The sequence below is a fragment of the Manis pentadactyla genome, chromosome 1 (genome assembly GCF_030020395.1).
Source record: "Manis pentadactyla isolate mManPen7 chromosome 1, mManPen7.hap1, whole genome shotgun sequence".
Lineage (NCBI taxonomy): Eukaryota > Metazoa > Chordata > Mammalia > Pholidota > Manidae > Manis > Manis pentadactyla.
This window is the reverse complement of record NC_080019.1, coordinates 178700289-178713978: the sequence shown is the minus strand read 5'-3', so window position 1 is coordinate 178713978 and position 13690 is coordinate 178700289. Positions and strand designations below refer to the sequence as shown.

General features: G+C 46.1%; 1 protein-coding gene and 1 long non-coding RNA gene across 5 annotated transcripts in view; one reads left to right on the top strand and one right to left on the bottom strand.

The window, feature by feature from the left end:
• The window catches only part of MYLK (myosin light chain kinase), a 263764-nt gene that overhangs the window by 78503 nt on the left and 171571 nt on the right, over positions 1-13690 (top strand). For 2 of the 4 annotated variants that reach the window (XM_057503366.1, XM_057503362.1), the window contains exon 2: positions 12686-12853. In XM_057503366.1, coding sequence (XP_057359349.1) covers positions 12689-12853 — 165 coding nt within the window. In that variant the 5' untranslated portion in view covers positions 12686-12688. Of the gene's footprint in view, positions 1-6675; positions 6817-12685; positions 12854-13690 lie in introns of those variants that run through there. The other 2 variants (XM_036905492.2, XM_057503372.1) reach the window with 2 other exon arrangements.
• Positions 4378-8656, bottom strand: LOC118922620 (uncharacterized). The gene is made up of 3 exons (XR_005028829.2): positions 7920-8656; positions 5946-6109; positions 4378-5201 (listed from the first exon to the last, which is right to left on the bottom strand). It is a non-coding gene; the product is annotated as an uncharacterized LOC118922620 (long non-coding RNA).

Below are 13690 nucleotides of genomic sequence, written 5' to 3'. Positions count from 1 at the left end.
TAGGAAAGCATATAGTAAGTTGTCAGTAGGTTGATGTTAATTTTAAGTAAACCTACCTGAAAGAATTGCTGTCTTCTAGGCCCTTCAGAACCTAGTCTCAGTCAATTTAATGACTGTGTAGCTCTCAAAACTCATCCATCCATCCTTTTCCCTGATGAGTTTCCTTTCTCTTAGACATGTACCACCTTCGCCCCTCCCCAGCTCAGCTCTGTTTCGGAGCTCACCTGCTTAGATGGTCCTGGCCCGTTCTCTGTGCTTTGCAAACCTCAGAGATCCCTGTGCTCATCCTTGAGGATACATTGGTCCACTCTGGGTACCAGTTTCCTCATCAGTAGAAAAAGTTGAACCAGAAGATTTAAGTTCCCTTCCAGCCCTCACATTCTGCAATCCAGCCATATTCCAGTGCACTAACAGTAGTTTGAGAGGGTGAGAGCAAGCATATTGTCTAGCCAATGGCAAGTAACTGATAAAAAGTCAACATGCGAGTGTGAATAATTAATCTATTCTTTGTGATAGGGAGATATTTTCTTCAATATTTAAATGGATTAGAACATGTGAGTGAAATATACCTCTGATTTCTTCATCATAATTATTGTTAGAAAGTCACAATTTGTTGAGTGATTGCTGTGTGCCAGCCATTGTTAGAAACTATTCTACATATCACGATTACTACGTATTGGGCATTTTGACTATTTACTTTGTGTTAGATACTTGTGGTTGCCTCTAATCTCCACAGAGCCCTACAAAACAGATTTACAGATGGGGAATTGAGGTCTAAGTAAATCAGTGAAGGTCATCAGGCTACTAACTGGCAGAGGCAGGTTCAGGATCCCTCACGGAAGCCCACTGGCTGTCCAGTATCACCTAGCTTAGTTCTTAGCTTGTCAATTTGTTGATACTTGTGTCCTAGGACTGGTGGTTACTCTAGCTGTGTTTTTGATGCAGTTCTGGGCTCTATCCTAGACTAGGAATTGGTCCTCTCTCTAGCTAAAGTGGCCAACCTGTAAATTGCATGGGAAAACCCACCTGGACTTAGGACCCTCCCTCTTCTGGCATGTTGGAGACAGCCCGTCTCATCTCGGCTCCCTCCCCATTCCCCTGCTCTAAGTACTTGCCCTCTTGTCTCAGTGCTCACCAAGACTGGAAGGAAAACTGGAAATCTGTAATACTGTTTGCCAGGCCTTTGCTTCAGCCAGAGGAGGGAGATTGTGTAGTGGACTAATTAGAAAAAGACTGCAAATTCAAATTTCAAATCCAGGAGCCTTTAGGAACTGACTGGTCAGCTCACTGTGCCTCATTCTCCTATACTGTGTCATGTGTGAGAGGATTTGCAAAAGAAGTATCCCCAGGCTTTTCAGTAAAGGACGCTTGAATGAACTGTGGGCATGCTAGAGCCGGGTGGGTGATGGCAACTGCCTTGGGCCCGGAAGGTCCAGCAGCAGCTGCGGATGGACGGCTTGTGGCTGGAGAACAGTCCTCAAACTCAGCCTCCATTCTTATCAGCATTCCACATCTCTGCAGCCCCTCCTGTCTGCAGTGCTTCCTGCTGGCCCTCTCCTTGGAAGACAGTGTTCCTGTCTAATGCCTGAGGCTCTTACACAGAGAGGCAGGACTCATACAGAAGTATCCTCCTCCTTCTCTCTCAAATCAGTCAGGTGCCAGTCCAGCCCCAGAGCTAATGCTTTTCCAGAAGAAACAGACCATGTGATGCTGGCATCTTCCCTAAACCCTGCAGAAAAGGAGCAGAAACTGCCAGGTCTGGTGAACTCTGCTCGTAGTACATGTGCATCCATGTTCTAAAGCCAAAGGGTCCTCCCAGCACAAGGTCCTCTGGGCCTGTCCCTTCAGGTCATTGCTACAGGACCAGCATCCTGCAGAAAGCAGAGGGGCAGACTGTGCTTCAGGCCAGTTCATAAGGAAGGGATGGGACATGCCAGTTTGGAGGTAGAGAAGCTACTTAGAACCCCCTACAGGGTGGGTGTGATGGCAGAATCACGTGTCTGCGTCACTTCCTGGGCCTTCTTTTCCAAGCTTTCCTAGGCTTCTCTGAAGATCAGGAAAGTAGGGGCAGGGCCAGGCTACTCATAGCACAGAGTGGTGACCCTTCTCTTCACTCCCTCTCCCTCCCCTTCCTAGATCTCCCTTCATCCCTCTGACACTAGATTACTAAATGTTGGCTGAACTGGTGGGGGGGGAGAGGAGGAATAAAGTAGCAGAAAGAACATATTCACTTTATGAGTGAATAATACTCCCCATTGTCCTGCCCTATTGATTTTGCTGTCAATATTTGCCACTCTGCTAAGGGATTAAATGAGACAAGTCACTTTAAGTTTATGCCCATGCCTGACACATAGTTAAACAGTAGCTGTTACTGGTTCTTTCTTTTTCTGGTGTCTTCTCCTCAGCTCTTTCAGCCCAGCCCCTCTCTGGACAGACCTTATTGAATCAGAGGCTCGACCTGGGAGCTGGCCAGAGGCTGAGAAGCTGGAGTAACTACACAGGTGCCCATTCCTAGCACTGGCCCAGGCCTTAGTCTTCGTGGCCTGTGCGGGTGTCTTGGCCACCTGCCTTGAGGAGCAGGTGTACCTGCCTGGCTCAGCTGCATGGACGGCAAAGCCCTGTGTGGTGGGCCTGGGTCTCTTCTTTCCTCCTCTCCTGGTTCCCTGCCATAGCTTGTCCCTGCTCTGGACTTGGCTTCCCCTCCTGTCACCTTTCTTACCTGCCCAGTGTCCTTTGGAGAGCTGGCAGCAGGCCCAGAGACACACATGCAGTAGAGCAGAAGATATCCAGACAGACACTTTAGTCCACTTAGAGAGGACCTGAGAAGAGAAGTGACGTTTTTAGGGTCACAAATCTGCTTGTGGCAAAGCCACCATGAGCATAGTTGCTGACTCTTTGGGGCCATTTAACCTCCAGAGACACCTTTTGGTTTCTCCTGAGGCTTCCTACTTGGCCCAGGCTGCTTCTATCCTCTGAGCGTCTGACAGCTATTCTAGAAACAGTAACAGCATTAACAATAATAGCAGCCACTATGGACTGAGCACTTACTCTGTACCAGGGACTGTGCTGGGACCTTTTTATACATAATGCTGACCTTCATAGCAACCCTGCAGTAGTGGCAGCGGCATTAGTAGTAGCCCCATTTTACAGATGAGTAAACCCAGACCCTCAGAGTCTGTTACTTGCCTCAGGCCACACAGTTTAGTAATGGACAACATGACATCTGACTGCAGAACAGTCTGTTCCTCACTGTGTAGCATCTGAGGATGGAAGCCATGAGCATCATTCCTGTTGCCTGAATCAAATTCCTGCGCTCCTGAGAACTGAGGGTTTTAGGGCTGCCCCTACCTGAGTACTCACAGTGCCTATTTAATGGGGTTTAAAAACAGGGCAGAGTTGTATTGCTTAGCAGCATGCAAAAAGAAGACATGGTGTTTAAGAAAGGGATGGTTGGCTAAACACTCTTGTGACCCCAAACTTACTTCTGTAGCAATGATACCTGATAATGAAAAGAGGGAACTTAAGGCTTGTTGCTAGATTGTGATAGGAATGTGCATTTGGCTAATGTAGTTATACTCGGGGTTTCTGGTTCTGGCTTTGATTTCTTTGCATGTGACTTTTATTGTAGAAGACTTCTTTCAGCCTGTTCTCATTAAATCCCAAAGTAAGTAAGAATTCCCAACAGGAAGAGAGCAGCTCAAGGAGACCAGGCCTTGCTCGTTCACACTGTGTGTGCATTTGGATGTGTTCATTTGATTTGATCTGTGTGTGTGTGTCCCCTTTTAAGAAAATTTCAAAATAACTTTCTCCCAGAGATGTGGGCTCTTGGGATGGTGTTGCTAAGCAGACGTCCTCCTGCCACCCAGGGTCTGCTGTTCTGCTGATGTGGCTAGGCTGGTGTGGGCAGTTCATCTGCCTGCAGAAACCCAGCCCTTTTAATATGTTTTGCAAGAGGAAAGGTTCAGGAATCCATAGGGAGGGAGAAGCTGCCTCGTGGGTCAGGGAAGAACAGCTATGGGGGACAGAGTGGGCTGGCTTTGTGTGATTTCTCTTGGGAACTCAGAGACCTGATCTGGGTAGTGCAGAAATACCAGGAGGACACCCATGGAGTATATACAGGGCAGGATGCTGTTATGCCCATTTCACATACTGGAAGACTGAGAAGCAAAGAGTAGAATGGATACACAAGTTAACATGCCAGAGTTCGAGCTACACTGGCATGCATGAGTGTGGAACCAAATGCCTGTAGGTCCCAGGAGGATAGATTTTTTATTGTTGTTACCTGTTTACCCACTCCTTTCCCTACATCCTCTAACATTCATGAGATTCTCAGTACAGTAAAATTAAGTGGTGTCAGAGTTTGGAAGTGATTTTCGTATGTTTGTTTTAAGCCCAAATTTCCATTCATTCATGTATTCCACAAGTATTTATTGAGAACTTACTATGTGCTCATCAGTATCCGAGCTGCTGGAGATCCAGCAGTGAATGAAACACACAAGACCTGTGCCCTGGTGGAACTTGGGCTCTGGTTGGGGAGACAGATGGTAATCATATAACCATACAACTGCCTGGCTGCCAACTAAGATGTGTGGGGCAAAGACAACATCAGGGATCTGATGTGCTGCTCACACGGGACCTGCCCTAACCCCGTGGGGCTGGGAGTCTGTGTCCAGTGTTTACAGTCATCTGTTTTGTACTTGGCCAGTTATTTTGCTTTTGCTTTCGAGCCTAAGTACAGGAATTTAAAAATTGTTCTTTTAAACTTCTTCCCAGCTCGGGCCAATTTTGCTGACCTTTCAGGGTTGTATTTAACATCCAATGTGTTAGTTCTTCCTGCTGGCTTAGTGTAGTCCACAGGTTTGATAGACACACCTTCATGTTTCTGTCCAAGGCGTTGTTCTTGGTTCTGTCCAGATCAAAAAGACTCCCCAGTTCTTCTCCTACCACCAGAGACCTCCACTGAATAACACTTAGATCCAGATTCACCTCCATTCCTCAGTGGTGAACAGCATTGTTTTTTTAATTCATTTCTTCCTTTGTTAGTCATAAAATAATTTCAACTATCTACCATGTGCAGGGTCTTCCAGACTGTGGCATATATATTCATTCTTGGCCAAGGACTGAATTGATTTAAAGGTTTTCTCTCCATTAGTATCTGTCTAAGGCTTCAAACCTCTGTGGTCCACATTTGTCCAGTCATTCTGTTTGGAAGGAAAGGTGGAATCAAACAGGTATTAATTCACCTTCTTTCCCTCATGTTCTTCAAAGCCTCACACCATGACTCCTATAAAATCACTTGTTCCTTCCTCTTAAACATTTTTAGGACAGACGTGAGAGCAGGTGGTGACAGGAAGAGTAAGGATAGGCTAAAGCAAAGTGTGTCTTGGGGATCCTTAGGGTCCCTGAGACTCTTCTAGAAATGAGGTGCAAATCATTCTTGTAGTAAGATGTCACTTGCCTTTTTCACTCTCTTTCTCTCTCAGGTGGAGTTTTCTAACAGCTACAAATACTGTGATACCGCAACATACTGGCTGCAAAAGCAGATATGAAAATCTAGCTGTCTTCCATTAAGCTAGACATGAAAGAAGCTTGCAAAAATGAACAACTCTTCTTACCAATTTTTTTTTGTTTTAGAAAACATTTTTCTTTTAAAAGTGTCATTTATGTGGGCTCATTATTGATGTTTTTAAATGAATTAATATTTATTTTAATTTCTAATATAATACATATTGATAGCAATAACTCAGAAGTGAAATCTCTTTGGGAGCCTCAACAATTTTTAGTTGCATAAAGATTTTTAAGAGCATAAAGGGGCCCTGAGACCAAAAAGTTTGAGAATTGCTGAGCTAGTGAGATTACAAATTGCTCATAATCACCTAGGTGTTATGAGACACCAGTTAACTCAAGAATCAGACAGAACCCAATGGAAAAGCTTAACTTCTTACCTGATTCAAACATCAGTATAGGATGAGAGATTTCTTTGGAACTATGGAAATCCTCTCCCTGGAGGAGGGGGTCTCAGCTGGGTACCACCTCACTACCATGCCTTAGAGGTATGTGCCAAGGACGGCTGAAGCTCTTCAGGGGTTGGGACTGGCGCTGCTACGTCCTGTGTGTGACATGAACATCGTCAGTGGAACCTTGTTTAAATCTCAGCCCAGATTCCTTAAGACAGCTGCAGCACAGGAATTCCCCATCTATCTGCTCTGTGGGCTTGCCTCCCACTCCAGGGACCATAAACAGGGCTTCTTTAGCTTACGGAGGAGGGAGCTGGGTCCCAGGAGGCAAATGTCCCATGAGCCCTGGCTGGTAATCCCAGGCCGGATGTGCCCATGGATGAGAGGCATTCTAGGCCAGATGTGGAGTTGGGGGTGTGCCCAGCACATCCGATGGCTCAGCCCTGCTTGACAGTGCCTCCTGATGCTCCGCACTCAGCTTGGAATCTGCAGCTGTGAGCAAGTGAAAACCTGAGAGCTGCCACCCCTTGTTTCCCTGGGACTCCATTGAGAGCCTCTATAGCTGGCAGTCAGGGGTTTCAAAGGTCACCCCAGCTGGGCTGATTAAAACAACAGATCTCCCTGACCGGGTGAAGTTGGCTGCCCAGCAGAAGGCAAGTTGCAACATCTGCAAGCAGAGTCAGACAAACACCCCTTAACTTTCAGTCTGGTGCTGGGCTCTGGTGTCCCTGGCCCTCCTTCACTGTCTTCCTTCTCAGACGGACTTTGGACAGGAATCTCTGCAGTAGAGTGGCAAAGTGTGGCTGCACACACACTCCCGACTCACGGGAGTGCTGCCCGGGGAAGAGGCCACGGTAAGGCTCGTCCGTTCTTGAGTGCGGGGCCCTGTGCCAGTGTTTGCTCCTGTGGATCACAGCATGTCAGCCTGGCACCTGCCCACAGCCTGGGAGCAGCTCCCTGCTGGGTGATTAGGGAATTTGTCCGGATTTGAGTGCAGCACGGGAGGATCAAGGAGGGGAGAGAGGAGCTGTCATTGCCTGGGGCATTTGCACCTGGGTGGTTTGCAGTCTCAGAAGGGCCAAGGCTGGTGTGTGGCCGGTTTGGAGTGCCGCGCTTGCGGGGAGCCTTCCCTCATACAGGAGGTATGAAATTTCCAGGATGCCTTGCTGCTGGGTCAGGTGCTTAAAGGCAATGATCATTTAAAATTTATGCACTTTGGCTAGGCAAGGGGACAGCTGGTTTCTCTAAGCCTTTTGGGCCACATAACTCAATCCCTGATTTTTAACTTTCTGTCTGAGTCTTTTTGCCTTAGAGTTGCACTTTCTTTTGGCCATAGTTGAAAATGTTCCTTTTTGGGTTCAAGAGACTATTTTAAATGCTTTTGATCAAACTAAAGTCAACTTAACTTACTGTTGCTTTGAATGATTAATAAATTACAGTTACTTGTGAAAACCTTATTTGGAGGTGAGGTTTGGCATAAGCATTGAATGACTGTGGGGGCCGCTTCCAGCTCTCGGCCCACAGCTCTTTTTGACTCCCTCCTCCATTTTTTCTTTTCTTACTTCTCTGTCCTTTGAACTGCATTTAATGGGTATTGAACAAAACCCCCCAGCAGGGTGTGTTTTATTCCAGCCACTGAGCACTGCTCTGCCTAATAGAGAAGTTATTGCAGAAGTTACCCACCCCTCTAGTACTCTCAATTGGAATGCGGTCACCAGGCTGAACAAGGGCTTGGAAGGAATGGTTTGGTTTGATTTATTAATATTATTATTAGTATTCTGATAGAGCATTCCAAATATGTCCACAACCATTAATTGTCCATGTGGACTGAGTCTGTTTATGCTGCTGATGGCAGTGGGTGGGGCGATGGGCTGAATGGGGCTGTTTGGTGTGTCTGGCCAGCCCGGGCCTGGGCTCTCGTCCTGCTCACGTGGTTGTTAAGGAACTGCCCCCAACAACCACCTTGCTGGGACTGGATGTTTCTTGGCTGTATTGACTTGCCGATTCCTTTTCTAACCACAAAGCCAGACTTCCCCTAGGGGTGGATGACTCCTCCCATCTTCTTGAGGCCAAGCATGTTCTTCTGGAGGCTAGCACTGAGGGCCTTCAGGAGATTTAGACGGACCTCAGAGATCTTGGATCAAGAGGATTTGCAGAGAGGGTCCTAAGCTTGATGTCACCATTCCTAGTGAAAAGCAGAGGTAGGAGAATCTTGAGCCAGCTGAGGACAGTAGGGAGGCACATTCCCTGTCCCCCTTCCTCTGTGCAACTCCCAAGCCTTTACCTATTGCAGCTCCCTTTCCTGAGGAAGCCGGAAACACCCAGTCTGGGTCGTGGGTGCTCTAGGAATCCAAAAGGGTGTGACTGCAGTCAAACTTCAGTTTGGTTTCTACTTAGCTATGTGACCTGGGACAAGTTCAGTGGGCTTTCTGAGCCACGGTGCCCTCTTTTCTGAAGGAGCATAGTCAGAACGGCCATGCAGGCCTGTGGGGACTCAGCGAGATTAGTGCCCGGCACAGTGGGATCTTACGCCGTGGCTATTAAATGGTGCTGCTGCAATCCAGGCCACAGTGCTACAGGGGGCCGCCAGGGGGCGTCAGTTCCTCCTTCCCCATCTTCCCATGGGGTTCTGCCATCTGTATCCTGCTGCTATACCATAACTCCACTCAGATACCCTTGCCCTGAAGGTGGCGTGGCTGGTCTGGTCCGGGCCTCTGGCTGTCTCGGTGAAAAGGGTCTGTGGCCTGCAGTGGGACAGTGGATGATGATATTGGCTGCCACTGAGGAATCCCTTTTTGCTGTACTCTGTGTTTTATATATGCTCTCATTCAAACCCTCCATGTGAGGTTTGATTCAGATATGTGAGTTAGATATTATTCCCTTTTTACAAAAAAGGAAACAGGCCCAGAGGGTTGAAGTACCTTGCTCAGCTCACAGCTGGAAAGTGGCAGTGCCCTAGATTTGTGGCGTGGTCTGGTCTTCATGATGCCTGCCCCTCCCCACCCACCCCTGGAGCTGGCCTGCCCACAGAGTGCAGCTGTCACCTCACTGCAGGGTCAGTGGAGGACAGAGGGAGCAGCGACCCCTCGGGGCTGTGATCCGAGGTGGCTGTGCGAGATATACCAACCCCATTCCTGCCCTGCTCCCAAGTTGCCACACTCACCATACACATGTGGGGCTGGCTGTTCACTGGTACCTATCTTGGCACATAGTAGATGTTCAATAAGGAGGTTTTAATTGGGTGAATGAGTATATACTGATTCTTGCCATTAAAAATATCATGTTTACTTGAAATGGCTCTGCAAACACATGTGCAAACATGATATAAATACAGAAAAATGTTAATTGTTGAATCTAGGTGATGGATATTTGAGGTGCTCATTTTAGTATTCTTTCTTTTCTGTATGTTTGAAATTATCTGTAATAAAAATTTTTAGTTTAAAATTTCTGTATCTATTATCATTTTCCTATAAATATACAGTCATATAACTACCTGATATTCCAGTGTTTAGCCAATCTGTTAGATAGTTAACTGGGTATTTTTCTTTCTATTTAATGTGATTTTAAAACTAGTTGTTTATTTTAAATTGAGATACATACAGTACAATGCATAAATCTTAGTGTACAGCTCAATGAATTTTGACATGTTTACACACCCATGTAACCATCACAGAGATCAAGGTATCAAACATTCATGCTAATTTTCCCCCTTCATCTGTACCCCCACCCCCTTCATGGCAACCACCAGTCTATTCTTTGTGTCTATGAGTCTATTTTTGTTTTATTTGATTGTTCACTTGTTTTTTAGAACCCACATACAGATAAAATAGTATGGTATTTGTCTTTATAGATTTTTCTATTTCTTTTGCTATGACGTGCTTGGCATTCTTATATATAAATTGGGGGCTGCTGCTCTGATTTTACCCCCAATAATATAGTTTTAAATGTAGGATTACTGGGAAAAGAGATGGACATTTTTTCAGAATCTTTTTGCCAAATTGCTTTCCAGAAATATTGCACTATATCTTCCCCCATGAAGGTATGAGCATGACTACCTCACCACAGTCTTACTGGCATTTTATGTTATCTTTTTTTTCTAATGTCAGTTTGGTTCATTTTTTAAAGATAATAGCTTGTTCTTCATTTGTGCTCTTGGATCCTTACTGAGGCGAGGCAGCATGTCGTCTGTTCGGTGGTCATTTGTCCATCTTCTGCGATCCATCCAAGTCAAAGCCTCTGCCCACATATCTGTCAGGCTGCTTGCTTGCTTCTTTCTGCTATTAAAAGCTCTATATAGAAGTTCAGATGGTTAGGAAGATCTGGAACAACTTTTTTTTTGCATTAAAAAGTTATGTATAATTTTGATGTTTAATTCTTTTATTGAAGTGTAGTTGACATACAATATTATATTGGCTTCAGGGGTCCAACGTAGTGATTTGGCAACATGCATTACTAAGTGCTCACCACAGTGAGAGTAGGTGCCATCTGTCACCATGCAAAGCTTTTATATTAGTGACTGCATACCCTTTGCTGCACCTTTCATCCCCGTGACTAATTTATTTCATAATTGGAAAGTTTGTACCTTTTTATGCCCTTCACCTATTTTGCTCATCCCCCTCCCCCCACCAGTCTGTTCTCTGTACTTAGGAGTCTATTGCTGGTTTTTTGTTTGTTTGCTTGTTTGTTCATTTATTTTTAGACTCTAAATATAAGTGAAGTCATATGGTATTTGTTTTCTTGTTTTATGTAAAGTATCCTAGTCTTTTGTTTTTGTTGCATTTTATCCCAGGTTATCAACCATCTTTTAATGTTGGTAATATGTTTTGACATACAGAAAATCTTGATTCTATGTGTGTGTGGTAGCAGCTGTCAGTTGTCTCCCTTGTAACCCCAACATTCGATCCCCTTCCCACCAGTCACTCTGACTGCTTACAGAAGGCAAGAGGGCCCAGTGGTTAGGTACAGGGACTCTGGTGACAGATGTCTGGGTTCTAATGCCAGTTTTGCTCCCTACTAAATGCCATGACCTTGGGAAAATTTCTTAATCTCACAGTGTCTCAGTTTCTAATCCACAAAATGGGGATGATGAGATTATCTGTTGCATAGGGTTGTGGTAAGGAGCAAATAAGCTATTACTTATAAAGTGCTTAGATTACTTCTGGTAGGTAGTGAGTGCTCTGTATGTTTTTATTGTTAACCTGCTGCAGTGAATCTGAATCTTATCGTTTGGAAAGGATTTTGTTTGCAAAACTAATACCTTTTCAGTGAAAGTGAAAGCTGGATTTGTCAAGTAGGGGAAGTGTCCTATTAAAAACAAACCTAGCTCTTTGTTAGTTTAACTTGAACTTATGTCCCTATTTTTTTTGTTGTTGTTACATGTTATTAAATTTTAACTTATTGCACATCCGAGACACCACTGTTCATTGTGTCAGCTTACCCAGCTCACAGCGTGGGATTTAATTGTGTGACTGAAGATCCTAAGAAAGTGAACAGAAGAATAAAAGCTAGGAATACTGTTCTCTTCACTTGAGCAGGTGTTGGCTGCATGCAGGTGATAGATAGGCCAGGAGCCACGGATTCTGTGCTAAGTCATGGTCGCTAACCCGCAGCTGTCCCAGGCTAGGGAGGCTCACTCCTGGACTTGGAACCTGGAACAGAGATGTTTAGGCTATATTCCAGGTGTAGCCCCAGGTGTCCAGTGACCTTGGCTGGGGTCCGACAACCCAGCTTCTCTCAACTGCTGCCTGTTTTCTCAGCCCTGTTCTCCAGCCATTCCTGTGGATTTGGGGAGCTCTCCCCTTCTCTATCTTTCCAACAAATCCCTTCTCTATTTATCAAAGCCAGAGTCAGTTTTAGTTGTTTGCAACCAAGAACTCAGATTCATACCTGTGACTAATCCCACTTCTGGAGCTGATCCTAGGGAAGTCCCTTTATTCCAGCTAAACTGCCAGCGCCCCTTGGACTCTTGTCTGGTCCCAGTGGGGCCCCAGGCCAGCAGTCAGGAGCCTGAGGTATCCTTGCCAGACTTGCCATCGTTTTGCTTTGTGCCTTTGGGCAAGTGACGTAGCCTCCCCGGGCCTCAGTATAAACGGGGGTTTAGCCTGTATTATCCTGAAACGTTCCCGTCTCTGCTGGTCTGTGACCTTTGAGCCTTTTTCAGATTTGAGTCCCCAGAAGTGGGGTATCCTCCCTAGCCTCGCTGACTCACCTTCATTCAACCACACATTCCTACCTCACTCAGGATCCTTGCCCTATCAACCCCAGACTCTTTCTTTTCTTGGAGTATGGATCTGATCCCGTTTTTCTTTAGCCTGTGAGTTCTTGCAGCTTCCGCAAAAGCAGCTGTTACGTTTTGCCATGGGAGCCTAATGTAGACGTTGACTCTGAAGGGCCAATGACTATTAAGTACTGGTTTTAGATACCATTGTAAACACTCTGAGAACCATCCTGTTACCTCTGTTCCTGCCCCAGCTGCCCCTTTTCTAGAAGTTCTCCAGGAGGTTTTGGGAAGGGCGGGCTGTGACTCTGGGGCAGGCTGGGCCTCACCCTGACAGCCTGGTGTGCGGAGGACCCAGAGAAGAGCTCCAGGTGGGCCCTGCCTGACCTCATGGCGCACCTGCGCTCTGTAAAACCCCTGGCACTGGGGCCCCATCAGCTCACCAGCCACCCGCAGGGAAGACAGGGCCCTGTGTGTTCTCATCTGACCTGGTCTTCCCTCCTGTCTGCAGACCATGGGCGATGTGAAGCTGGCTGCCTCAACACACCTTGTCAAAACCTCCCTCACTGTGGATTGCTCAGGAGTCGGCTCCATGCCTCTGGCCGAGGCCCCTGCTTTCATTTTGCCCCCTCGGAACCTGTGCGTAAAAGAAGGAGCCCCTGCCAAGTTTGAAGGGCGGGTAAGAAGCACGTGCGGCTGCCTGCGGTGCTGGGGGAAGGGGGGACAGGGATTTTGCTGCTCGCAAACCTTTTCCTCAGACTGGACCTGGTACAGGCCTGGTTTTCTTTGGGACCCACACATAAAGTACATATATGTCAATTTGCCCTATTTCTTTTGTTTATGGTTGAGTTTGTGTTGGAGAACTCGGGTGGGGAGGGATGCTGAGATGTCTTGCTGTTAAGCTAGGTCATGTTCTGGGTATGTGCTACCTAATAATAGAGGATAACATGGGCTGGTGGCAGGAAGCATACAGCTCAGGTTTTAATATGTAACCTCAAACCTGGATAATTGAAAACTGACTGTCATTTTTCTTTCACTTCCTCCCTTGAAGGAGTGTTTAGTTAACTAGTCCTCTCTTGTATGTGCTTGGTACATCCAGAGAAGTGGGACAGGACGTAGGACCCACTTGGTACATGCGGAGAAGTAGGATAGTGTGTAGGAACACCTATCAGTTTTTCACCTTTTGCTAATGCATATTGATCTCTTGCCCTTACTGGGCCTCCACCTCCTCTTTTGCAAATAAGCATGATAATTCCTTGTCTACTTTCTATTAGAAAGGAGAAGAAAAAGATGGGAACATCAAGAATAGCTCTAAGAATATCTGAGGTTATGCCTTTTAATAAGCTGCTGACTCAGGCCACTGGGAAGTCAAATCAACAACTTGACATGGAGATGCATGTGGAAATTAGGGCATTTGCAAGAACTATTTGTCCTGGGATTAAACATGGGGGATTACTCCCTAGAAGGCTTTGATCTGAGCAAAAGACAACTCAAGTGAGAAGGAATTCATAGGTTA